Genomic DNA, 25,591 nt, shown 5'->3' with positions numbered 1-25,591 from the left:
ATTGAACTTGTTTAGAAGTTAATCTTCATTTGAAATTTGATGATCAATTAATTTTAGATTTATTTGACAAAATAAGTGATTTTCTATCAGTTACACTCTAGTATTCACCTCCTGTTCCTTGCTGGTGTATTGATTCTGGCAAGTGGCAACTTTTACCCTGGCATTTTGCTACATTTTTTATGAGGCTCTTGTATCACATGGTGGTTGAAATGCAGGGATTAGATGCAATAATATGAGTACTGAAGTGAATGTATGCCAATTTGAATGATAAAATGCCTGTTATTTGAAGTGTTACATTTCCATTTTCATTTTCTTTCTACTTCAGCATCTTTTTTATGTACGTTGTTATGGATGCTGTAAATTTTCATTGCTACCTTGACAATTGTTTATGGATGACTATGGCAATTGGCCAACCTGATTTATTATCTTCTAACTTGAGTCTGATCAACCTATGTGCTACCTCAAAAGTTTGGAATCTTTGATGGATTTTTCTTGGGTTGTATTAAGATATGGTTGTATGAAAGTAATATCAAAGTATCTTCTTTTGCCTATTCGTAAACTGATGGTTGTTTATATTGATTTCTGGTTTGATGATTGAATCTATGGCTGCCAAATTGTTCTCCAAAGGTTCAGGTCGGAGAACACTGATGTCTTCCTATCTAGGCTCTTTTCGGGATTAACATTAACTATTTTTCATTTTTTAAAACATTTGCTCTTGTCGAATTGCGTTTACTAAGTCTTAAATATGTGTGAAAGGACTTGTATGTCGTTCAGTGTTGACCACCCGTTTCAAGGGCAAACTTTGTCTCTAATAACATAAGAGGATGTAAGGTCTTTTGGGCAATATTAGCTGTTTTAGTAATTAGTTGTTTTAGTAATTGTTTAGTTGTTGCAGTAATGGTTGTTGTAGCTGTTTGTATAGTGAATAGTTATTCAATTAATTATTTAATTTAAAGTGACAAAAAAGAAAATTATTTAACTAGTTGAATTCAGAGAAAAAAAAATAGTAAATACGATTGTCAAAAATTTTAATTCAAAGTTAACCGCTAAATGTTATGAGTGTTTAACGTTTTTTTCGATCTCTAAAAGCTATTATAGAAAATAGAAGTTATATTGTTGAATAGTGCCTTAAGCTATCATTTTCTGTTTAATCCTGTCAATGTGGTTAAAAGGAAATATCATATTTTGTGTTTAATCCTATCAATGTGGTTAAAGAGAAATCAACTAGTGTCATGATTGATGGAAGCTTAAACAAGCTTTAAGATGATGATCCAAAGTTTTACTGTCACATTCATCAATCTTTATCTCGCCGTTGTCGTTTTCTATGTGGTTCAAAACACTAAATTCTGCTAGCAAAACGTCTGGTGCTCAACCCTCTCAAAAAAGATAACATATGACTACGTGGCTATACCCCATTTGCTAGCCGTCTCTTACCTCCACATCTAGATATTATCCATACCGAAAATTGCTGCAATTGCCAGAGACAGAAATTGCAATAGATCATGGATATAGTGTGTGATATAGCGTAAAATACTACTACTACTACTACTACTACTACTAATAATAATAATCAAAACAACAGAAGCTTCTGTTCTCCATTTCATGGCTCCCATTCTAACTTCTAATTCATTTCTCCTGACAACACCACCACATTCAAAACACTCTGTCAAGATCCCAAGACTTAATAGGGTCTTGGCCAAAAGAGCAGGACCCTTCTCTCCATTTCAGCTTGGCAAGCCGAAACAAGACAGTTCATCATCATCAGAAGAAGGAAACAAAACCGATGGCTCAGTCAATTCGAATCCGAACCCTTTTAGTTTCAACTTTGGTAAGACTCCTGATGTGAGATCTTTGATTCCTGTAGTGAGTAAACCAGGGTCTGGATTATCCTTTCCTAGAAGGAAGGATCCTGGAACTGTCTTTGTAGCTGGTGCTACTGGTCTGGCAGGTATTCGGATTGCACAAGTGTTGTTGCGCCAAGGTTTCAGTGTTAGAGCTGGAGTTCCTGAGCTTGATGCTGCTCAGGAGTTGGCTCGTTTTGCTGCGGAGTATAAGGTTAGTTAATTTAATAATTAGTACAATCACATTGTCGTTTGATCTGGTTTTGATATATCAATGGTTGAAGGCACTTTTGCTGGGTAACGTAATTATAAGGACTTGGCATTTATCAGTTCCATAGCTATTGTTCCTCGTAATTATAAGGACTTGGCATTCATCAGTTCCATAGCTATTGTTCCTCAAATAATTTAGTTTCAGTCGAAGTCATTTTCAAAGGAACTTCTAATTAAGTGCCCAATTTATTCTTGAATGGATTATGTTTAAGTTTCAAGATGATTCATATGCTAATTATGTTCTGCAGAGCGTGAAGAGAGCTAATATCTTGTATTTTATGTTTATAATTCCCTCTGTTACATATGCATATTACAGGTCATATCAAAAGAAGAATCGAAACGCCTAAATGCTGTTGAATCAAGTTTTGAAGATGCACAATCAATTGCTAAAGCAATTGGTAATGCAAGTAAAGTTGTGGTCACAATTGGTCCTGCAGAGAATGGTCCTAATTCCGAAGTCTCGGCATCTGATGCCTTGCAAGTAATTCAGGGTGCTCAGCTATCAGGAGTTGGTCATGTTGCAATCATTTATAATGGGAACACTGCAAATTCTTCCACTTACAATGTGCTAGATGGCATCACATCATTCTTTAATAACTTGTTTTCGCAATCTCAGCCATTGAGCATACCCGAGTTCCTGCAGAAAGTAATCGAAACGGATGTTAGCTATACTTTCATCAAAACAAGTTTGACAGAAGATTTTTCGCCAGAACGTTCCTATAATGTTGTTGTTTCAGCTGAAGGAAGCACGACAAGTGCGGGTTCAGACGACTACAAAGTAATGTAATGTATGCAATTATTTCTGTTTTCATTAATTTAAAACTCTCTATTTTTCTTGTCTGCATAATCTTTTCTTTGTTTCCCTTATCCTTCTTTATGCTTTGAATTATCATTTTTAGGTGGCAATGTCTCAGATAGCATCAGTAGTGGCAGATGTTTTCTCAAATACAGCAGTTGCAGAAAATAAGGTACACTTAATGAATAATTATGCTTGCTTTCCAGAGGTAACATGTTTCAACCTTGTCTTGATAGTATTTTTTTTATATTCTAAATTAGGTGGTCGAAGTTTCGACTGATCCATCAGCACCCTTAAAGTCTGTGGATGAGCTATTCAGGTAAATAATGATTAGGATAATCTTATTAACGTCTGTCTGAGATCGATATTTGAACTGATGTTGCAAAAACACTATGTTGGAAGTGTTGATTAGAGGTCATTCAAGTTTTGTGATTTTGTAAATAAATTGCAACTCTGTTCCAAATAAAAATTTTTGTAATTTTGCGATGATGATTTCATTTAGTGCAATTCCTGAAGACGGAAGGAGAAAAGTTTATGCAGAAACTGTTGCTAAGGCAAAGGCCGAGGAAGAAGCAAGGGTAGCTGCTGAGAAAGCTCGTGTAGCAGCTGATGCAGCAAAGAAACTCGAAGAAGAAGTGAAAAAGCTTTCAGAGCAAGAAGCTGAAGAAGCTCAAGAAAAGGCAGAAGCTGCAGGCACTTCAATGGAAAACCTGTTAGATAGAGCAAAAGATATCAGTGCAGGCTTATCCTGGGAAAAACTTAGCTCCCAGTTTGCCACTGCAGTTCAAACAACTAATGAAAAAACCAAAGTGCAGATTGCCACTGTAAGGGGACAAGCCAAGGCTCGCGCTTTGCCAGGACAGAAAGCTGTTGTTAAGAAACCTATACCAAAATTTCCAGCATTGAAACTGAAAGAGGAACCGAAGATAAAGGCGAAGGCAAAAGAGACGGAATCAAAGACAGAAGTGAAGAAGCTGTTTGGAGGCCTGTTTCAGCAAGAAACTATATATGTTGATGATGATTGAGACAAATATTTTTTGTTTTGTAACTTACATAATCTTGTATTTTGAGCTACTCTGATGCAGAGATGTCATTTGAAGTTTGTAATGATGTTAATAATTGTAAGTCTGGATCCAAATGTGTATTGTTTCAAGGTTTTCCAGTTATTCAAAAGTGCTCCAATTACTGAAGTATAACTAAGCTCTGGTTACAAGTTATTCCCAGAATACTGAAGAAGACAAGAAATAATGATTCCTAGGTAAACATCAATTTCAAACAAGCACAATTAATATTATTATTGCAGAATTAAAATTCTTTTTTGATATCAGTTTTTCATCGTTTTGAACAATATTATTTTACCATTTTGCAACTCAGAATTGATACAATTTTAATTTATTGTGTCAAATTTCATGTTTGAAAACGTATAATTAATTTATGGAACTAAGTCTTTTAAGTTTTTAGAAAATAATCTTTTTGAAATCATTGTAAAAATAATATGTTTTTACAAGAACTCAATTTATTTAATGAATTTTTTATTTTTAAAAACACAAAATATCGTTATTTAAATTAACATGTCTCTTTATGAATAAGAGTAAAATGAAAAAAGAAAATTCATTTTACTTTTCAATCATTGCAAACAATAAACAATGAACACATGACATATTTAATTTTTTTTAATTATTTTCTAAATGAATACTTGAAGGTTAATCTTACATTTTTCTTGAAAAAAGAAATTAACTTAAAAAAAGTTAAATTTTATTGACCAAACAATTCTAACTCTCTATACCCCCATGATTATGCACTTTCTAGCTAGAGTAATGGTTCAAACCTGGTAAGTAATTCAAGTGCTTTTCTAATAGCATAGAGAATTAGAGGTTCAATTTTCTAAATTTCAATAACTCTAATTAATTAGATAGACTTACATGAATCAAATTCAAAAAATGCATCCAAAGAAGTATAATTACCGGGAAGTATTATTTGTATGTGTTTGATATGCAAATCAACTTCCTGGATGGTGAATTGCTCTCAAATTATAAATTACAACGATATCCATAATATAAATTTGAGTGAATTTATATAATATGATAAATTAATAAATTCATTACACTTAACTAAGGGATTTATTTTCCTTGTATAAAGGAAGTTGAACATTCCTAGAAAGTAGAATTGATAATGCAAACCAAACACAAGCACTTTATGCATTTCTTGAGAAGTTGCATTTTCCAGGAAGTTGCACTTCATTAGTCTACTTACCCTCAACCAAACATCACCTAAAACTATCGACGATTATTACAACATCAATCATGTAATACCGTCATACTTTAATATTCTCGTCTAAATATGTTTGCAATTAAGCTAACTGTCTCTTCAATCAAGCTGCAAGAAGATTATATATGGAATGGTTTAATCAATAATTAAAAAAGGAAACTCTACATCTAGCTGCTTGCTTACACCTCATTCTATTCATATGTGCATTACTTGCCTTCACTACTAGGAATAGGAGATTTTCCTTCTATAAAAAAGGTTTGCTAATCATAGTAATCTAATATGGAAACAAGTTTCAGGTTGCTATAGCTAGCTTATAAATGTTTGTGTGGAATTTTTTTTTTATCCGCAAATAAATATTTTATTAATTTTTATCGAATCCGGGAAAAAATTTAACATTCAAAGGCAACTAAACCGAAGATATTAGATTTATACAAAGATCTTCAACCTAGCATAAGAATGCTTAGTGAAAAAAACTGGAACAACCTCACAATGCAATAGTAAAAATAAAAACTCCAAAATCTGTAAATATTTTGCAGCTTTATTCTAAGCTTCTTAGAATGAATCTTTTGAGTACGAGAATTTACACTTCGAAGCGAGAAGACTACAAGGAACTCTTTCATAACCAAACTAGTTGCTGCAGCAAAAGAAGGTAAAGCTTTGAGAAGCAAGAGAAGCCCGTTCAAAGCCATACCATAAAAGGGACCGCCTTATCAACCTCTCCATTGGCTAAATGATCAGTAAAAGAGTTTTCGGATCTGGAAATGAGGAAAAAAGAAACCAGAGGGAGTAAGGAAAGTGTATTATCCATTTGATTAAAACGAAACCACCATTGCCGTGATCTGGCAGTTGTGTTTGAAGCCCACACAATTGTGTAGAAGTTTATATGACCTACTTCTTATTATTACAATTAACAATATATGCAAATCTCAATCCTCCACATTTTAGTTTTTTTTCTTCAAATGAAATTTGTGAAAAAATAAAAATTTTGAACATTTCCATGTTCTTTTATACTAATAGTACTTCACCCAAATTCATTATGGTACATCCCTAAATAGTTAAATTCAATGTTTTTTATTCATTGGAAGACCCAATGAGCCGAAATAACATTGCAGGCTACACAACAGGGGGTAGTCCTACTTTTATTCACTAAATTGGTGAAAACTCGAGACCTCTCACTTTTACATAAACGAGAAGACTAATGAAACGACACTTGACAATTAAATTCAATGTTATTTCATTGCTTTTGACTAATGTGAACAATTCCATAATAATTAAAGTGAAGATTGAATCAATATAATGAATTCTTATCATTAAGTTCGAATCCCAGGAGATGGGTGCAAAAAATTATGAAAACTGATATATATGAATCCTAATTTCAAAATACAAATTATAATCAGGGCTTTGTTATTATAAATTATTATGCACTTCTTAATTATTCATTTCTATGCTTTCAAAAGACATTAATTTGTGGTTATATGGTAATTAATTTGCCCTTGAGTGATTACTTCGGGTTCAGAGCTGGTCTTAGCTCATTATGCGATGACTTCTTCGATGAAAAGCATGTAATCCGGCCAAAAACCTACAAAAAATCACTAAAAAGAAAATCCAATATACCCTTAAAAAACATATATAATCAAACAAGTACTAATAATCAAATTTCATAATTTGAAATTACCAAGAATATATAAAATATATTATTCATGATTCACAGAGAATTTAGAACAATATATAGTTTATTAAATATGTAAAATAAACTTGTGGGTGGTAAACCACCTTAACCACTTAAAAGTGAGACACAAGTTCGATTATGGGAAGCACATTTTGCCGAGAGCTAAAAACCTTTTAGCCCCAACCCCCAAGGGGATTGCACCTCCTCATTATTCAGAAAGCATATGCAAACTTGAAAGAAAAAGGTTCAAAAGAACCTTTTTTTATCAGTTGCAGGTGGCGGTGATGATGAGCCTTGAGGCTCAGGACCAAGTCTCAGTTCAAGGTCTACCTTTGGAACTGGACTTGACGGTGAACCCATTTCGCCGCCGGAGCCAGATTTTTGTCCTTGCAATAGTTGAGGTTGTTGTGGATTATGAAACCAAGCCCAGTTGATGGAGCTATAGAGATTTTGACTAGACTTATTAAAGTCTGCCATTGATGGATATGGCGGAAACGAAGGTGAAACAGTATTCTTTGGGATTTCAATGCAAAGTTGACGGTAATAGTCAATTGAATGCTGTTTGAGTTGAGCTTTGTCTTTTCGATGAATATTCATGTGACCACCTAAGGCTTGTGAATTAGCAAAGCCTCTATTGCAAAAAGTACACTCATAGGACCTAACTTGGCTTTCTCCTCCTGGATTTTCTTGGTTAGGTTTTTCAGTCGCGTCCATTGGAGAGAGAGGGAGAGAGGAAGGGTTGCCTTTGTTAGGTTTTTCAGTCGCATCCATTGGAGCGAGAGAGGGAGAGGGGTGAAGGTGAACTGGGGTTGGAGTGATCCATCTATGCTTGTTGAGGGGGATTATAAAGCAACAAAATTAGGAAAAAATACTTACCTAAACTAGGTCTATGTTCTCGTTTACAAACCAAACAAATGAAATTAAAGATTTTTTAAAATTATTCTGATCTTATTTTTCATTACAAGTATATAGTCAAAATAGCCCGTGTCAATAAAATTCTTAATTTCATAGAGTTTGGTCCATAAATGAGATTATGAATCCGGTTTAGGTGAGTTGTTCCCACAAAATTATTTACCTTTGGATATTACTGCAAAAGGACAAAGATGCGTGGACCAGTATGAAAATATTTGCTTAAAAATTCATTGGCGAAATACATAATTTCAGCCAGTAGGAAAAACATTGTGACTCCCAATTTTTTCAGGGAAATTATTGTAACCGTAGAGTTATTAATTTTGATAATCGCACCTCTCCAGTTAACAACAACTGTTTTTTGAATTTTTTGATTTTTATATGTAAAATAAATTCGACATATTGTTAATACAATTTTTTTGAAATAATATTTGAGGATCACTTAAATAAATTAAGTGAGTCACAAATTTTTTTATAAAAAGTACATGAATTTATAGTAAAGTTTTACATATAACGGGATTTCATTTTGAATGAAAAGAGTTTACATAGACATGCATGAATAATAATTTTCAAGATCAAAATTATTAATTTTATTCTGGCATTAACGTTTTTGAAATTTTTAGGGATTTTCTGAAAGGTACAATTTTTTATGCATGAAGGTTTTGTATTTGCTAGAAGTTGAACTCTAACAATGAATTAATTACACTTTTAGCGCAATTATGATAATTCATGCAAATACATAAATTTATAGTTGTATTTTTTAAAAAAATTTTGTGGCATTTCCAAACTTGCAGAGAACCAAAGTTATGAATTTTGATAATATTACATAATTTTCCGTGTTAGCAACCATAGTTTTTGCTTTTTAGCATTTTAATTTAGCTTTTATATATAATATTGATTTGATGTGTGATTAGTATAACAATTTTTACATTTTTTCACTATTTAATAAGTGTTTAATTAATCTAATTTTATTAGTTTGGAATATTCAATAGAATAATTTCATAAATTGAAATTAATAAGTATGATTTTATAAATTAAAGTATTTTAATAAATAAATAAAAAAGTTAAGAGTGCTGAATAAGATTTTTGTGGGCAATATAGTGGTGAATTTATTATGAATTTGGCCATTTATTTTTTCTATGACCATCTTTTTAATTGGATAATGATTATTGATACATCTAATTAATATTTTGACACTCATGTTATTCATTATCATTTTTTTATTAAAAGAAATATCATTCGCACTCTTATTTATGATTTTTTTATTAATTATGCGAACTATAAAACCTAGCCGTCTCTCACAGTCACTCTCTTATTATTCACGACAATTATATAACTATAACTACATGAATCATAAACCCTAGCCGTCTCACCCTCTCTCCTCTCTTAGAGTTTCTTCTAGATTTTGCTTCATGAGTCACCGTCGATTATTTTTTTTATCGGCGGTGATTCCTTTCTGCTTTTGTTCTGATTTTACTTAATTTTCCTCTTTTAGAGTTTTTAAGATTTTGTTCTTAATCCACCGTCGATCATTTTTTTATCGGCGATGGTTTCTTTTTATTTTTTCTGCTTCTTTAATTTAATTTTCTTTTCAATGATTTGAAGATCTATATCCGTTTAGAACAAATTTTTAATTTAATCTCTTAGATCTATCCTTAAAAGACTTTGATTGTTTTTGTTGTCCTTTTATTGGGATTGAGTGTTCTTTTATATCCTCATAGGGGGATTTTTTATGTTTCCTCTTCTTTTATGGAGTTGTTTCTCATTGTTGAGAAGTTTTCATGTTTGTCTGTAATTTTTTCTCTTTTAGCAGATTGAAATACAAAGTGGATTGTTGATTACTTTTGATTGGAGGATATAAATATTCAAGTTCAGGTAATGATTTTATACTACTGAAGTCTGGTAGCACGGCATGTTCCTCCATTAATGTTTAATATTTTATGAGTTTTCATAAAAATAAAGTTTGGGACAATATTGTAAAAAGTTTAACTTTTTTTGTTATTCAATTTAAAAATGACAAGTTTTTATCCAAAATAAAGTGTGAGACAATATTGTAAAAAGTTTAATTCTTTTATTGTTCTATTTGAAAAATGACTAGTTTTTACCCAGAATGTTAACATCTTCTATGAAAATTCCTCTAAATAGAAGATTTCAATTTCCATATATATTTATATTTTTTTGTTGTTATGGGAATACCATTATATACTTGCCCTATATTTTTTATTAATGAATTGCCATTTTTGATAAAAAAAATAGTTTTAATTACATTTCCAAATTTTTATATTTATTTATTGTTCATTTAAAGAGTTTATATATTTAATTGGTCCAATATGTAAATTAGCACTAGAAATCTATCAAAAAAGCCTATTGACATCCTAAAAATTTTTAAATCGACCCGTTAGTTTATAAATTTATATTTATTTAATACTTTACTTTATAAAATTGCACTTGTTAAACATAAATTTTTATTTTTTTAATTACTGTTGAATATTGTATTCAATGAAAAAAAATATTTTACAGATCATTTAACAAATTCTCTTCATTTTTAGGAAATTACTTGCTTAGACGGGTCCATGATCCCATTTATGAATTAAACCAATGAAATTAAGGATTTTCCAAGTGTATGGTCAGAAATATTCTCGTTTCAATAAAAATTATTAATTTCATTGGTTTGGTCCATAAGTGGAGTCACAAACTTAGTCTAAGTTATCCCCTCATTTTTAATAGATATTTTAAGCTAATATTTCCATAGATGGAGGATATTGCATTGATAGAGTCACCAATAGCTTCTCATTTATAACTAATATTTCCATCAATGGAGATTTTTTGCCATATAAATCAGGCCGCCTACATGGTACAATCTTTTGCTGAGTCAGCGTGCCACGTGGAAGCTTTGGGAACTTCTATTTTAAGATGTGTTAGCTGATTCGTCGGTTTAGACGATAAGACCAAAGTGTTAATAGAATCATAATCTATGAATTTCATAGTTAATGTTTGAAAACATAGATTTTCTTACGTTAATCTGACTATAATTTGGAGACCAATTTATAATATTTCTATTTTTACGTTTACACTCAATTGATTGTTTTAGTTGCTAAAGATGGAAATTTGTTTGTACAACAAATATATATGTTAAAGATGGAAATTAGTCATTACCATATTGTGATTTCTTAATGCTTTGCCTTTTTAACAAGTCATCCAACAAGTCATCCAATATGGTAATGACATTAGAATTTGTTGCATGACTTGATAAAAAGGCAAGCCATTAAGAAATCAAAATATGGTAATGACTACTATCCATCTTTAGCGTATATATTTGTTGTAGAAACCAATTTCCATCTTTAGCAACTAAATCAAATTAATTGGGTATAAATGTAAAAACATAAATATTATAAATTGGTCCCTAAATTATATCAGATTAACATAAGAAAATTTTGGTTTTCAAACATTAATTATGAGTTCAAAAGTTATGATTCCATTAATACTTTAATCTTATGGTCTAAAATTATCTCTTTAGACTAAAATTATGATTCTATTACACAATGTTCAAACCAACAACGGTTGGTTCAATAGAAGTGGACAACATCTCTAGACAAATTTACTTGTAAGGTCAGGAATTCTAAACTACATTAACTAAAGTAAAATTGTGCCTACAGTCGATGTAGGAATTTGAAACTTAGAACCGTTACTGTTGAAAGAACTTCACCTTAATACCGACCCGATTGTAGCGTAAAAAGAAAAGAAAAAGAGAGAAAATAATTTTGAAATTGGAAGGGAAAAAAAACTATAACAATAATTTTATCTTCTTCTTAAATTCAAATACAAGAAAAGTATTTTTTATAATTTTTCAGGAGCTCTCATTTTTTTTTTTTATTATTTTCCTATCCTTATTTCCTTTCCTTACTAATAATTAAGGTTGTAGAATTTTGATGAACTTGAGCTCAGCTCGAAATTCATCAAACCAAAACGTCAAGTCTTAATGTAGTTTTAATTATTTTTTGCTCACTGAGCTAGCTTGTGAACTCGACTTGTCTCGTTAAAGTTAGCTCACGAGTTAATGAGCTGAGCTCAAACTTGATAGCTTGACTCAATAAGCTTATTGAACAAGCTTTTATCTGTTAGATTATTTTAATAATCTATGTGGCCTATGTAATTAAATGGTTGGTTCTAATTAAGGTGGCCCAAGATGATGATTATTGGGCTTAATGAGATGAGGACCAGTTAGGGTTTTAATACCCTTCCTCTGCCTTATAAAAGATCAAGGAAATCAATAGCGTAGGTTAAAAGAGTGTGACGGCTACCTCAAACACATAATGGTGATAGTTTGTTTGAGAGAATGCGAAAAGAAAAAACTCCCGCTACTGTTGATAATTCTCTGACCATTAAGAGAGAGCTTATGGACAAATAGGCCAGAGTGAAGAAACATAGATTAACTGTTACAGTGAGAATCAAATTGCCTCAACAAGGTAATCAATAGCTATGGATCAAGGTATGCTTCCGTTAACAATTTTTCTATTAAATAATTTCTAGACAAAACGATCTAGGTAGCATTAAAGTCTTTGCATGTGGTATCAGAGACTAGTTTGTCCTAGATTTATTTGATAGATTTTGTATTTGGCTTGATTAATGAAAATTAATTTCGTATTATGAAATTATTTTAATCTGGTATACACGAAGCCAAAGTTATAGAAATTGGAAAATTGTTTGTTTTCTTTGTGCTTTCTAAATTATTCTGCTGTGATTTATAAAAGAAAATCAAGACATATTATTGTATAATGTCATTAAAGTTTTTGAGATCTTAATTCAATCTCATAAGGTTCTGCATAATTCAATGTTTAATGAATGGAAAACTTGTTAGTCACCAAAATAACCTTGTTTGGATTTATTTAGATATTTGATTATGCAGTTTTTTCAATTGTTCATATCATGTGATGCCGTTAAATGACATAAAAGATAAAATTGAACAATTGAGATCACTGATTATAATGTGATGAGGTTACCCAAAGGTAGACGATTACTTATAATCAATGGCGTTAAAGAGACCTATCATTGTATTTGATAAATATGTATGTATACCCAAAGGTAAGATAGATATTTTCTTGCTGTATTATTGCTAAAACTGGACTCCAGAAAGGAGCACGGGCGTGCTGTAATGAGCACGGGCGTGCTACGGACTCTAGAGAGTAGCATGGGGCGTGCTGTAATGAGCATAGGCGTGCTACAAACCTCAGTGAACAGCACAGTTTGTGCTGTAATTAGTACAGGTGTGTCTTGAACTCCAGAGAGTAGCACAGGCCATGCTGTAATGTAGCACGGGCGTGGCCTGAGTTCTAGAGAGAAGCACGGGCGTGCCTCTACTTTTAAATGACATATCAATTTGCAAGTTCCTGCGCATCAATGAAGGTCTATTAGAGTATTCTATTTTTGGCATCATTATTGATTAAAGCTATGTATTTAAGTATTACCCAAAGGTGAATTTAAATGCATAATTAAGTTTGTTATTTGTTTGAATCCATTTTATTTTTTTCTCAGAGTGTTAACGTATGAGTATATATATTATGCTGCAGTTTCTTCTAACATGTTCGCTATGGGCACTAGGTTGATTAAGTTCAATGGATTGAACTATGTTGATTGGTCTCAACAAATCTATTATTAGTTAGGAGTTCTGGACTTGGATCTGGCATTAGTATTTGAAAAGCCAGTAGCCATCACAGAGACCAGTACAGAAGCTGATAAGTCTCATTATGAGGCTTGGGAGTGGTCTAACAGGCTGAGCTTGAACTTAATGAGGATGACAATGACTGAAAATGTTAAGCCATCAATGCCCAAAATGGATGACGCTAGAGAGTACATATTGAAGATTAAGGAATACTCCCAATCGAATATAGCTGACAAATCCATAGTAGGATCCTTAATGAGTGAGCTAACGACCAAGAAGTTTGATTGGTCACAATCCATTCATGATCATGTGACTAGCATGCAAAATTTGGGAGCCAGATTGAAATCGATGGGTATGGATGTGAGTGAGTCCTTTTTAGTTCAATTCATTATCAGCTCACTCCCTCTTGAGTTTGGTCAGTTCCAGGTGAATTAAAACACCCTTAAGGAAAAATGGAACATTTAAGAAATTAAGGCCTTACTGATACAAGAGGAAGGGAGACTAAAGAAAATGAAGGAACACTCCGTCAATCTCACTTTTCATAATGGAGCTAGTAGCAGCAGCAACAAATCAGGGAAGAAAGACAAGAAAATGCACAAAGCCCCAATGAAGGTGAATGAGGGCCGAATCCGTAAGGAGTTGAAGTGCTACTTCTGTAAGAAGAATGGTCACTTCAAGAAGGATTGTCCGAAAAGGAAGATCTGGTTTGAAAAGAAAGGTATATTTTACGTTTCAGTATGTTTTGAATCAAATCTTATTAAAGTGTCTAATAATACTTGATGGCTAGATTCTGGTGCAATTACTCATGTGTCTCATGTTATACAGGGATTCATTTCGATCCAACCCATAAACGAAAGTGAAAAGTTCCTATACATGGGAAATAGAATAAAGGCACGAATAGAAGGAATTGGGACTTATAGATTGATCCTGGACACTGGTTGTTATATGGATCTTGAAAAATGTCTCTATATTCCTAAATGTGCTAGAAATTTAGTTTCTGTAGGGAGGTTGGACAATATTGGTTTTAATTTCAAGATTGGTAATGGTGTTTTTTCATTGTACAAACATAAGTACTATTATGGTTCTGGTACTTTAATTGATAATTTGTATTGTTTTAATCTTGATGTTAAATTTGTTGAATCCTTGTTTAATGTTGAGCACAATGTAGGCAATAAACGTATTGCACATAATGAATGTTCTGCTTTCTTGTGGCATCAAAGGTTAGGTCATATATCCAAAAAAAGAATTTTGAGGTTAGTAAAAGGTGAAATCTTACCTCAATTGGATTTTACTGACTAGGATGTGTGTATAGATTGCATCAAAGGTAAGCAAACTAAACACACATTAAAGAATCCAGCCACAAGAAGCAGTGAATTACTAGTTCTTATACACACTGATATATGTGGTCCTTTTGATGTTCCCTCTTGGTGCACTGAAAAGTATTTTATCACTTTTATTAATGATTTCTCACGGTATGGTTATGTATATTTGCTGCATTAAAAGTCTAAAACAGTGGATATCCTTGAGATATTCATTAATGAGGTAGAGAGGCAGTTAAATAAAAGAGTTAAAGTTGTGAGATCTGATAGAGGTGGTGAATATTATGGTAAGTTTAATGAAAATGGACAATGTCCAGATCTATTTGCAAAGTTCCTTGAAAGTCGGGGCATATGTGCGCAATACACAATGCGGGGTACACCTCAACAGAATGGTGTAGCTGAAAGGCGGAATCGTACACTTATGGAAATGGTTAGGAGTATGTTAAATAATAATATTGTACCTTTATCATTATGGATGCATGCATCAAAGACCGCTGCATATTTGCTTAATAGGGTTCCTAGCAAAGCAGTTCCTAAGACCCCTTATGAACTGTGGACGGTAAGGAAACCTAGTTTAAGACATCTTCGTGTTTGGGGTTGCCCAGCAGAAGTCAGGATATATAATCCACATGAAAGGAAGCTTGATTCTAGAATAGGTAGTGGATTTTTCATAGGATATCCTGAAAAGTCAAAAGGGTACAGATTTTATTGTCCTAACCATAGTACAAGAATTGTAGAGTCTGGTAATGCTCGATTTATTGAAAATGGCCAAATTAATGGGAGTGGTGAACCACGTAAAGTGGATGTGCAAGAATTACTAAAACTCAAGTGGATTTTCCTAATGTCTCTTCTTCGATTTTTATTCCTCTGGTTGTATCACTGTTTAACAACATGGTTCAACAATAAAATAACATTCCAAACCCATAAACTGACCATATAAATGATGAATCAGTAAATAATGAACAAGTCACAAATGAGCAAGTGGTTCCATAAGAAATTGCATTACGGAGGTCAGAAAGGCAAAGAAGGCCTGATATTTCTAGTGATTATGTGGTGTACTCACTTGAGCATGAATGTGAATTGAGCATTGATAAGGATCCAGTCTCTTTCCAGAAAGCCATGGAATGTGATAATTCTGAAAGGTGGTTTAGTGCCATGAAAGAAGAAATGAAATCAATGAGTGATAATCAAGTTTGGGACTTGGTTGAGTTGCCTAGGAGTTCAAAACAAGTTGGTTGTAAATGGGTTTTCAAGACCAAACGGGACTCTAAGGGCAACATTGAAAGATATAAGGCCCGACTTGTTGCTAAATGTTACACACAAAAGGATGGCATTGACTATAAAGAGACCTTTTCTCCAGTTTTCAAAAAGGACTCTTTAAGAATTATTTTGGCTTTGGTAGCTTATTATGATCTAGAGCTTCACCAAATGGATGTAAAGACCACTTTTCTTATTGGGGACTTAGAGGAAGAAGTATACATGGACCAACCGAAAGGATTTGTGACCACAGGAAAGGAAAGTTTAGTGTGTAAATTAAAGAAGTTAATATATGGACTGAAGCAAGCTTCTTGTCAATGGTATCTTAAGTTCAATAGTACCATCACTTCATATGAGTTTACAGAAAATACTGTTGATCGGTGTATTTATATGAAGGTCAGTGGGAGTAAGTTCATTATGTTAGTCCTATATGTTGACGACATCCTTCTTGCTGCGAATGATGTTGGCTTGTTACATGATGTAAAAGGTTTTCTCTCTAAGAACTTTGAAATGAAAGATATGGGTGAGGCATCCTATGTGATAGGAATAGAAATATTTCGTGATAGATCACAATGATTGTTAGGATTGTTTCAAAGAACTTACATTGACAAGGTTTTAGAGAGATTTAGTATGGAAAAGTGCTCTGCAGGAATAGTTCCAATTCAGAAAAGAGATAACTTCAGCGAAATGCAATGTCTTAAAAATGATTTGAAACGTAAAGAGATGGAGTCTATTCCCTATGCATCAGTAGTTAGGAGCTTAATGTATGTTCATACATGTACTCGACCGAATATTAGTTTCACCATTGGAATGTTAGGGCGATATCAAAGTAATCTCGGGATGGACCATTAGAAAGCTGCAAAGAAAGTACTTAGATATTTACGAGGCACTAAGGATCATATACTCACTTACAGAAAGTCCACCCATCTCGAAGTGGTGGGATACTTAGATTCAGAGTATGCCGATTGTGTAGATTCAAGAAAATCTACATTTGGCTACTTGTTTCTCCTAGCTAGAGGAGTAGTTTCATGGAAAAGTGGAAAGCAGTCTGTCATTGCTTCTTCCACAATGGAGGCTGAATTTGTGGCATGCTTTGAGGCCACTATTCACGCATTGTGGTTGCGGAACTTTGTCTAAGGTCTAGGCATTGTCGACAGTATAACTAGACTGTTGAGAATTTACTATGATAATTCTGCAACTGTTTCTTCTCTAAGAACGATAGATATTCTAAGGGTGCAAAGCAAATGGATTTAAAATACCTATCTGTGAAAGAAGAAGCGCAAAAACACAAGGTGTCAATTGAGCATATCGGTACTGATTTGATGATAGCGGATCCGCTAACTAAAGGATTACCACCCAAAATCTTCACTAGCCATGTTTGAAAGGATGAGTGTTATAGATAAATCCTTGTTAGCATGATATTCAAACTTGTATATATATATATATATGCGTATGGTCATTTTGCTCATATTATTGTGACACACTTGGGAATTCAATTAAAGATGTGTTTTGCTTATTTATTTGCTATCCACATTATAGATGTATACAAGAATGGTTTAAGTGAGATAACAATAATGTTGATTGTAACAATGTATTATTTGTTGCATCATTTCTCAATTAAGGATTTATGAATTGAGATGGTCTGTGATATATGGAAGGAATTATGTCGATTAATGACTTGTGACCGTCGTAATCCAATCACTTCAATTCTAATTGAAGCTAACATAATAGATTCAAGAAAAGCATATAGGCCAAGTCGGAGATTGTTAGATTATTTTAATAATCTATGTGGGCCATGTAATTAAAAGGTTGGTTCTAATCTAATTAAGGTGGCCCAAGATGATGATTATTGGGCTTAATGGGATGAGAACTAGTTAGGGTTTTAATACCCTTCCTCTGCCTTATAAAAGATTAAGGAAATCAACAGCGTAGGTTAAGAGAGTGTGACAGCTACCTCAAACACATAACGGTGATAGTTTTTTTGAGAGAACGTGAAAAGAAAAACTCCCGTTGCTATTGATAATTCTCTGACCATTAAGAGAAAGCTTACGGACAAAAAGGCTAAAGCGAAGAAACATAGATACACTGTTACGATGAGAATCGAATTGTCGCAACGAGATAATCAATAGCTATGGATCAAGGTACACTTTCGTTAACAGTTTTTCTATTAAATAATTTCTGGACAAAATGATCTAGGTAGTATTAAAGTCTTTACATTATCAAGCCAAATCTCAAGCAGCTCACGGACGGTTTGTCCCATTGATAACTTTGGAAAAAGAAAAATCAAGGTTGAATATTAAATAGGAGATTGAAGCATTGGAGAAGTAATGACTTTTAACTAATTGTTCAAATGGGAAACAAAATAGTAGTCAGGTTAATGAACTAAAGCTAAAAAAGGAATGCCATTGTCTACTATTGTTCAACAAAAATGAAAGTATAAAGTTGCTAATAACATCATCAATATTTGCATGCCTAAAAGGAATTTAAAACTATATCATAAGCAACATAAAAAAAGATGACCAAAGAGGAACATATTAGTATGAAACTTAAATAAAGGAAGAGTATTGAAAAATGAATGATTAGATAGTTAAAAGGTTATTAAAATTATTTTACTCAATCCTGTTGGTTGGGTCATAAGCAACCTCAATCCTAATAAAGATGTAAACAAAAAAAAATAAATTTATTCAAGATATAAATATTAACATTTTCAGAGGGTTTTTTTTTTTTGAAAAAAGAGAAGGGTCATGGATAATTTGCCATCTTCTCTTATATTTCGCTCCAATCCTATTTACACTCACAAAATAGAGTTTTAAAGTGAAAGAAGAAAAATCCATTTAACGGTAGTAATTGATGTAACGTATTTGTGAAAATAATAGATTCATTTTTGGAAATAAAATTGAAATAAATATTATATATTTGGGTGATAAAATGTTTTAGATAAAAATGTATTCCACTTCTTTTATTTTTCTTTACAAGAAATTCAATAACATTTGTTGTAGCACCCTTTTTATAGCATGATCCTCCAGTGTACTTGGTTATTATTATTATTTTTTGAAAAACATTTGAGAGGAACAAACTATTTTCATGATATAATTCATAAATTCAATGTAGATAGTGACTAGTGGAGATGTATCAAAAAATTTTCTCGAGTTAATATATATATAGACTAAAAAATTTATCTTAATTTTAAGAGGGTTTTATTTAAAAATATCAAAAATTATTTAAAAGAAATTATTAAAAAATAGTCCAATTGACCTTTTTTTTCATATATGCATCTTTCATTGATGGTATTTGTTTTCTGCTTTGATTTTGTCATTTAGCTTCACATCAATACATACTTCTCGTTGTATAATTTTAAACAACTTCATTCGGTTTGTACACCAATACATGGCTTAATGGTAAATGTATAACAATATATTCATAATATCTTATCCTTATATATATATATATATATATATATATATATATATATATATATATATATATATATATATATATATATAAACTTCGCTCGTAAAAAAAAAAAGTTATTTTAATTTTATGATAATTTAAAATCCGACTAACCGAATGCTCACTGTTAAATGCAAGTGAGAACAAATAGACTCCCTATAAGGCCCAAAATCCTCACATACCCAAACGCCAAAGCAGATATTAGAAAACAGGGCGTTAAGAATCTGAATCCATTAATCTAATGCATTGATAGAGTTAGTTAATTATGAACCTCTAGAAGCCCAAAAAAGCCTTTTTACAAATCAAAATTTTTTAAACAATTTAATTATCACATTAGGAACACTGAAATTAGAAAAAAAAAATTAAAAAAATTCAAACAATCGGAAAAATCCCTCTATTATTTCTAATTCTTCACCTACCGCTGGCGTTGCAATATCAATCACGACCTAAAATTAAAGAACCTAAAATAGCTCATTGATGAAGTAATTAGTTATGGTTGTGTTTGACAATAACTTTTTAAGTAGCTTTTAGCGTTTTGACTAGCGTTTGAATGGCAAAATATTAAACGTTATTTTTTATAATGTTCGGTAACATAGTGTTTGAACTAACTGTTAGAGATTAAGGTAGCGTTTTATAAAAAAGTTAAACTATGTAACGTTTAACTTTTAGCATTTTATGAAAAACTATTCAAGTAACTAAAGCTAAAATCAACTAAAACAACTAATTTTACCGAATAGACCTTATATATACACTAAAACTACTTACTATCCAACATGAGAGCAAAAAGCTGATGCGTTTCATTTATTGAACAAAGTTCTTTGGTTGGTCCTTGACCTCTAATTGCTGAAGGCATCTTGGAGGTGATATTATAGTTTCAATAGGATGGACATGATGGATTGGTTAATGGTTTTCTTCTTTTTGATGCATTTCGCTAAAGGGTTAAAAGGCAAATTAATGGGCAAGTTAATAAGTACCGTGACCACTAACAGCTATTAAAATAATTATTATTACAAACAATCCCTGTATGACACATGGCGAATTAATTTCATATAAGATTTTCTCATTTGTAATAATTTGATTTTTATTAATGCTTCAAATTAATATTAAACCAAACTGCAATGAATAAAATGAATTTGGATTTTTATTTTTATTCCTTCATTGTCTCCTTTTTAAAAAAAAAAAAAATCAAGGAATAAAGGAATAAGGGTAATTTTGATGGTAATTGTCATGTTGATTACAATTTTTTGCGATTGTTTTTGTAACAAGAAAGAGAGAGGAAGAAATTTGTGAAGATTAAGAAATACAAGTACATAGACACAATGTAATAAGGGTCAAATTGCATATTTATATATACACTTTAATGGAAAATTTAATCTTATTTATTTTGTATTCTTGCAAAGTTGATGAGTACATAAATTTTAACGATTCACTGTAAATGCATTTTCTTCTATAAAACTGATCGTATGATCCTCGTTTACTTAGATGTCACACATATCATATGAATAAAAAATGTGATACAAGCGCGTTGATGAAGTACTCCAAGACCAAATATAACTTTCATGGATGATGCTTTCGAAAATGTCAAATTAACTTCATTAGTTTTATTCCTTATACAAAATGCCATTTGTAATGTTCCTCTTTCCGTTCTTTTTTTTTTTTCTACCAAATATCTGAATCTGTTAAGATAGGTAATTCGCACGTGAAATAATAAATATTATACAAAAATGTATTAATTCATCCTGAAAGATTCGCAACTAACATTTTTGAGTATCAAATTCAAAGAGACAGAGACCCCTAATATCAGTGACCGACGGCTTTTTAATACAAAATGGAATTAGCTTAAGCTATTGTTGAATGCAAATCAGTACTTTTGTTTCGCAGTAGAGGGATCTTATGAGAGCTCGAGTCCAAGTTTGGGTTTCCTTTGTCTTCTTCATCCATCTTTTCTTCCTGGGATTTTCCCCATATCACTGTATAAAATCCAAGGGCAATAATAATACCTCCAATCACACTTCCTGATAGAGATATACTATTAACCATGCATATATAATAGTATAGCTATGAATGATTTTCTATTGACAATTATTTCTTTGTATTTAATTGGAAATTTGCATTAAATAAATGTTATTAGCATATGAACAATAATTGTGATTAGTACATTTTGTATGTATTTAATTGGACCAAGTAGAGAATGGATGTTTAGTACTGACTGTTAAACATATTCTCTAGGACATTAGAAATAATGTTTATTGTTCTTAATCTTGATTTATTTTAATATAAGCAAACATTGATTGTCTTGTGCTTTGATTCATTAAAGGGTGAGTTTCATTATTGGAATAATATTCTCGGTGAATTGAGCAAAGATATTTTGTGTTTGTGAAATATTAATTAATGATAGAATCCATGTCTCGGTTTAGAGATTGATGATGCACTTTAAGTAAGCTTACAAGGTTTCATAGTGTAAACCCTGCAGGTGGATATTGAATCCGACACATGAAATAAGTTGAGCGACAATCTTAAAGTTATATTGTGATTTAAATAAATTGTCAGTAAGTTATTTAAATGACAGCATCTGTAATCTTAACGTGGGGAACATTATTTTATTATGTTGTGGAATTGTAAAATAAATAAGGAGTTCAGTCATGAGTTTTTAGTGGAATAATTCATGATTAATTATAATAAGAATATGTTGGTCTACATAGGTTCTTATTATAATTAGTAGCCTGATTTATTTTATTCCTGCGGTCCTGTAGTGCCCTAATTATTTGGAAAGTTAAGGGTGTATTAAATAATAGATAAATTATTTAGTTTTAAAATAATTGATAATTATTTTAATTAAATAATTTTTTATTTAATTTATTTTATATTAAAAAATATCTTCCTATCGAAGAGAGGTTTTTTAATATAAGATTGGAAAACCCTAAGAATGGAGATACGCACGTTATTCTATTCTCTGCCACTCAGAGAGTTCCAAAAGAGAGATAGTTAGGGATTACTGCAGAAGATCGTGGGTGACTCCAAGATCTCTGGAAAGAAGACCGGTGAGCGATTCTGCGCTTCAAGAGGTCAGTTTATTGATTTGTTCGATAATGTTTTTAGTTTGCCTCATATGGTTTCGATGAGGGTTGTTTCCGCTTTATACCCGCTCCCATCAATTGGTATCAGAGCCATACGAAACTGTATGATGGTGGCTATTTTGTCATGTTTCAATCGTGTATCTATAATCTGTTTTGATTGTTTGATTGGTACATGGTTACAAGAGCTTCAAGAGTTTTTGAAGGACAGCAGCATAAAAGTGCAGTACCTGATACAACCTTTGTTTTTAAAACTGTGGTTTTTAATGGGCATTAATATAAAAAAATAAAAATAAAAAATAATATATATATATATATATATATATATATATATATATATATATATATATATATATATTTTTGGGTTTTGTTTCGATGAACAGGAGAGGGGCAAGAAAAGACAAAATTTGGTTTTTGTTTTGAAGATCAGTAGAGGGGCAAGAAAAAAAAAAAAGGAGGTTAAAGGGAAAAGGGGCAGCGGCGGCTAGGGCTTCTTCGTGAAGAAGAAGCTGCTGCTTGCCAAAATTCTTGTCTGGTCCCTCAATTTTTTTAAATTTTATATTTTTGACCCCTGATCTTTAAGTTTATATTTTTTTGACCCTGAATCTTTCTGTTTATTATATTTTAACCCCTGGACTTTTATTTTTTTTAAATTTTGACCCAGAAAGTATCAGTTATTCCGTTTTGGCCCCCTGGAGTTATTTAAATTATAAAGTGACCCTGATTGTTTCTGGTTTTATTAAAATTGCCTAGACTATTTTCGGTTTTTGCAATTTTGGCCCAATAGTTTCTGTTTTATGCAAAATAGTCCAAATAAGTTCTGAAATTTGCGAAATGGCCCAGAATTTTTCTGTTTTTGCAAGATAAACCCAGAATGTTTTAATTTTTTTGCATAAATAGACCAGAACACTAATTTTTTTACATTTTCAACCAAAAATGTTAATTTTATTCGCAAAATTGTCTTAAAAATATATTATTTTGCAATTTTGATTATAATTAATTTATTTTAATTATATGAATTAATTTGTGAGTGGTTTTTTATTACTTTCTAGTTGTAATTATTTGCATTTCTTCCCCATCGGAAGATGTCATGTAATTTAAGAGGCATGTTATCTCCCATCGAGTAGTATGTGCCGGTCTTATCTAATTATAATATGCAAAACATGTGATTGGTTGAATTCTCCCATCGAGGTTGCTATTCATAAATGTTGTGAATATGTATTTTTTTTGAATTGTGATATCAATGTTGTATATTTGCAATTTTGATTTATTCAATGTTTATTATTGATATGCTATTTTTGTTTAATGCATGATATAGAAATGGCATCATTCAGTCCCCTTGCAAACATCTTAACCCAAAACAAACTTGAGGGTCCAAACTATGTTGACTGGAAGAGGAATTTGGACATTTTGCTTACTGCTGAGGAGTATAAGTTTGTGCTCACTGAAGTTTGTCCTGAAAAACCCAGTGAGGGTGCCTCTGAGGAGGTAACCAGAGCTTACCAGAAATGGGTTAAAGCTGATGAGATGGCGCGATGTTACATTTTGGCTTCTGTGTCAAATGTTTTGCAACATCAGCATCAGAAGATGGACACAGCTTTTGACATGCTTGAAAATCTCAAGGAGATGTTTGGAGATCAAACTAGTGCAGCAAGGCAAAATGCACTGAGGGAGATTCTTACTTCCAAAATGGAGGAGGGAACTCCAGTTAGAACTCATGTCTTGAAGATGATGAGTCTTCTGAATGACATGGAGGTTCTTGGTGCTGAGGTTGACAATGCTACACAGATAGAAATGATCTTGAACACTTTGCCAGCCAGTTTTCAGCAGTTTCGTTTGAACTATAACATGAATAAGATGGATTTCACTCTGTCTAAGTTGCTGAATGAGCTGGTGGCTGCTGAGACCATCATTAAGCAAGGAGCTGCACCTGTTGTACTTAATGTTGAGCGAGGTTCTTCTTCTGCCCAGAACAAGGGTAAGAAGAAGAAAAATGTTCACAAGGCTAAGCCTAAAACAAGTGGTGCATCTACTAGTGCAAGTGTTGCTGTGAAAAAGCCTAAGGGTAAGTGTTTTCACTGCAAGCAACCTGGGCACTGGAAGTCACAATGTCCAACATGGTTAGCCAAGAAGAAGCAAGGTATGTCTCTGTTTTATATGCTGATAGTTGAAACCTGTTTAGCGGTGTTGACTACACTCCAATGGTGTGTAGATTCTGGAGCCACTAATCATGTCTGCAATTCATTGCAGGGGTTTCAGGTAACTCGTCAGCTAAATAAAGGAGATGTAAGCATTTTTCTGGGAGATGGCACAGAAGTTGCAGTTCTAGCTATAGGAAATGTTTCTTTGAATTTTGAGAATAATAGAACATTGTTTTTGAAGGATGTTTTATATGTACCTTCAATTAGAAGAAATTTAATTTCAGTTTCTAGTTTGAGCAAGAATGGATATTCGGTTTGTTTTAATGAATTTTATGATGATTCTGTCGTTATTAAATTTAGAAAACAAATGATATGTTCTGGCTCAATGATTGATGATCTTTTTATTCTCAAAGTTTCACCTGAACTGCAAATTCCTAATTCTGAAGTTAATAACTTTGATGTCATTGTTCCATTGAAAAGAAAACGTCCTATTGAATTTAGTCATACCTATTTGTGGCATTTAAGGCTTGGTCATATTAATTTAGATAGGATTTCTAGGTTGGTCAAGGATGGACCATTGAGTTCATTGAAAGTGGAGGCACTACCAACCTGTGAATCTTGTTTAGAAGGTAAAATGACTAAGAGGCCTTTTCCTATAAAGGGTAATAGAACTAATGATGTACTTGAATTAATTCATTCTGATTTGTGTGGTCCAATGAGTGTCCAAGCTAGGGGTGGTTTTGAGTATTTTGTGACTTTCACAGATGATTACTCAAGATATGGATACATTTACCTGTTGCGCCGTAAGTCTGAATGGTTTGAGAAATTCAAAGAGTTCAAGGCAAAAACGGAGAAACGACATGGAAAATATATCAAGTCGTTACGGTCTGACCGTGGTGGCGAATACCTCTCTAGGGAATTCATTACTTATTTATCAG

General features: G+C 32.2%; 2 protein-coding genes and 1 long non-coding RNA gene across 3 annotated transcripts; 2 read left to right on the top strand and 1 right to left on the bottom strand.

Moving 5' to 3' along the window:
- Positions 1-1,466: 1,466 nt before the first annotated feature.
- On the top strand, positions 1,467-4,103 carry PTAC16 (plastid transcriptionally active 16). Its single transcript, XM_037636772.2, has 5 exons — positions 1,467-2,055; positions 2,428-2,889; positions 3,011-3,079; positions 3,168-3,226; positions 3,410-4,103. Exons 1-5 carry the CDS (start codon positions 1,603-1,605, stop codon positions 3,930-3,932), a joined length of 1,566 nt encoding a protein of 521 aa, XP_037492700.1. The 5' UTR covers positions 1,467-1,602; the 3' UTR covers positions 3,933-4,103.
- Positions 4,104-7,090: 2,987 nt separating this feature from the next.
- Positions 7,091-7,615, bottom strand: LOC105629921 (zinc finger protein GIS2). Its single transcript, XM_012211569.4, has one exon. The coding sequence runs from the start codon at positions 7,613-7,615 to the stop codon at positions 7,091-7,093; it is 525 nt and encodes a 174-aa protein (XP_012066959.1).
- A 16,846-nt stretch (positions 7,616-24,461) lies between these two features.
- Positions 24,462-24,977, top strand: LOC149495984 (uncharacterized). Its single transcript, XR_016320826.1, has 2 exons — positions 24,462-24,652; positions 24,763-24,977. It is a non-coding gene; the product is annotated as an uncharacterized LOC149495984 (long non-coding RNA).
- The last annotated feature ends 614 nt before the right edge of the window (positions 24,978-25,591 follow it).

This window comes from Jatropha curcas, chromosome 5, assembly GCF_041381405.1.
Source record: "Jatropha curcas cultivar XTBG-Jc1 chromosome 5, XTBG_Jcur_1.0, whole genome shotgun sequence".
NCBI lineage: Eukaryota > Viridiplantae > Streptophyta > Magnoliopsida > Malpighiales > Euphorbiaceae > Jatropha > Jatropha curcas.
Note: the sequence above shows the minus strand (reverse complement) of the source record. Positions and strands in the feature narration are given on the sequence as shown.

What these genes read in the sequence shown, in the direction of transcription:
- PTAC16 (XM_037636772.2), top strand. Translation starts at nt 1,603, where the DNA reads ATGGCTCCCATTCTAACTTCTAATTCATTTCTCCTGACAACACCACCA. An exon ending in GTTTTGCTGCGGAGTATAAG is followed by an intron (nt 2,056 to 2,427) that starts GTTAGTTAATTT and finishes TGCATATTACAG; the next exon opens with GTCATATCAAAAGAAGAATC. An exon ending in CAGCAGTTGCAGAAAATAAG is followed by an intron (nt 3,080 to 3,167) that starts GTACACTTAATG and finishes ATTCTAAATTAG; the next exon opens with GTGGTCGAAGTTTCGACTGA.
- LOC105629921 (XM_012211569.4), bottom strand. Translation starts at nt 7,615, where the DNA reads ATGGATGCGACTGAAAAACCTAACAAAGGCAACCCTTCCTCTCTCCCT.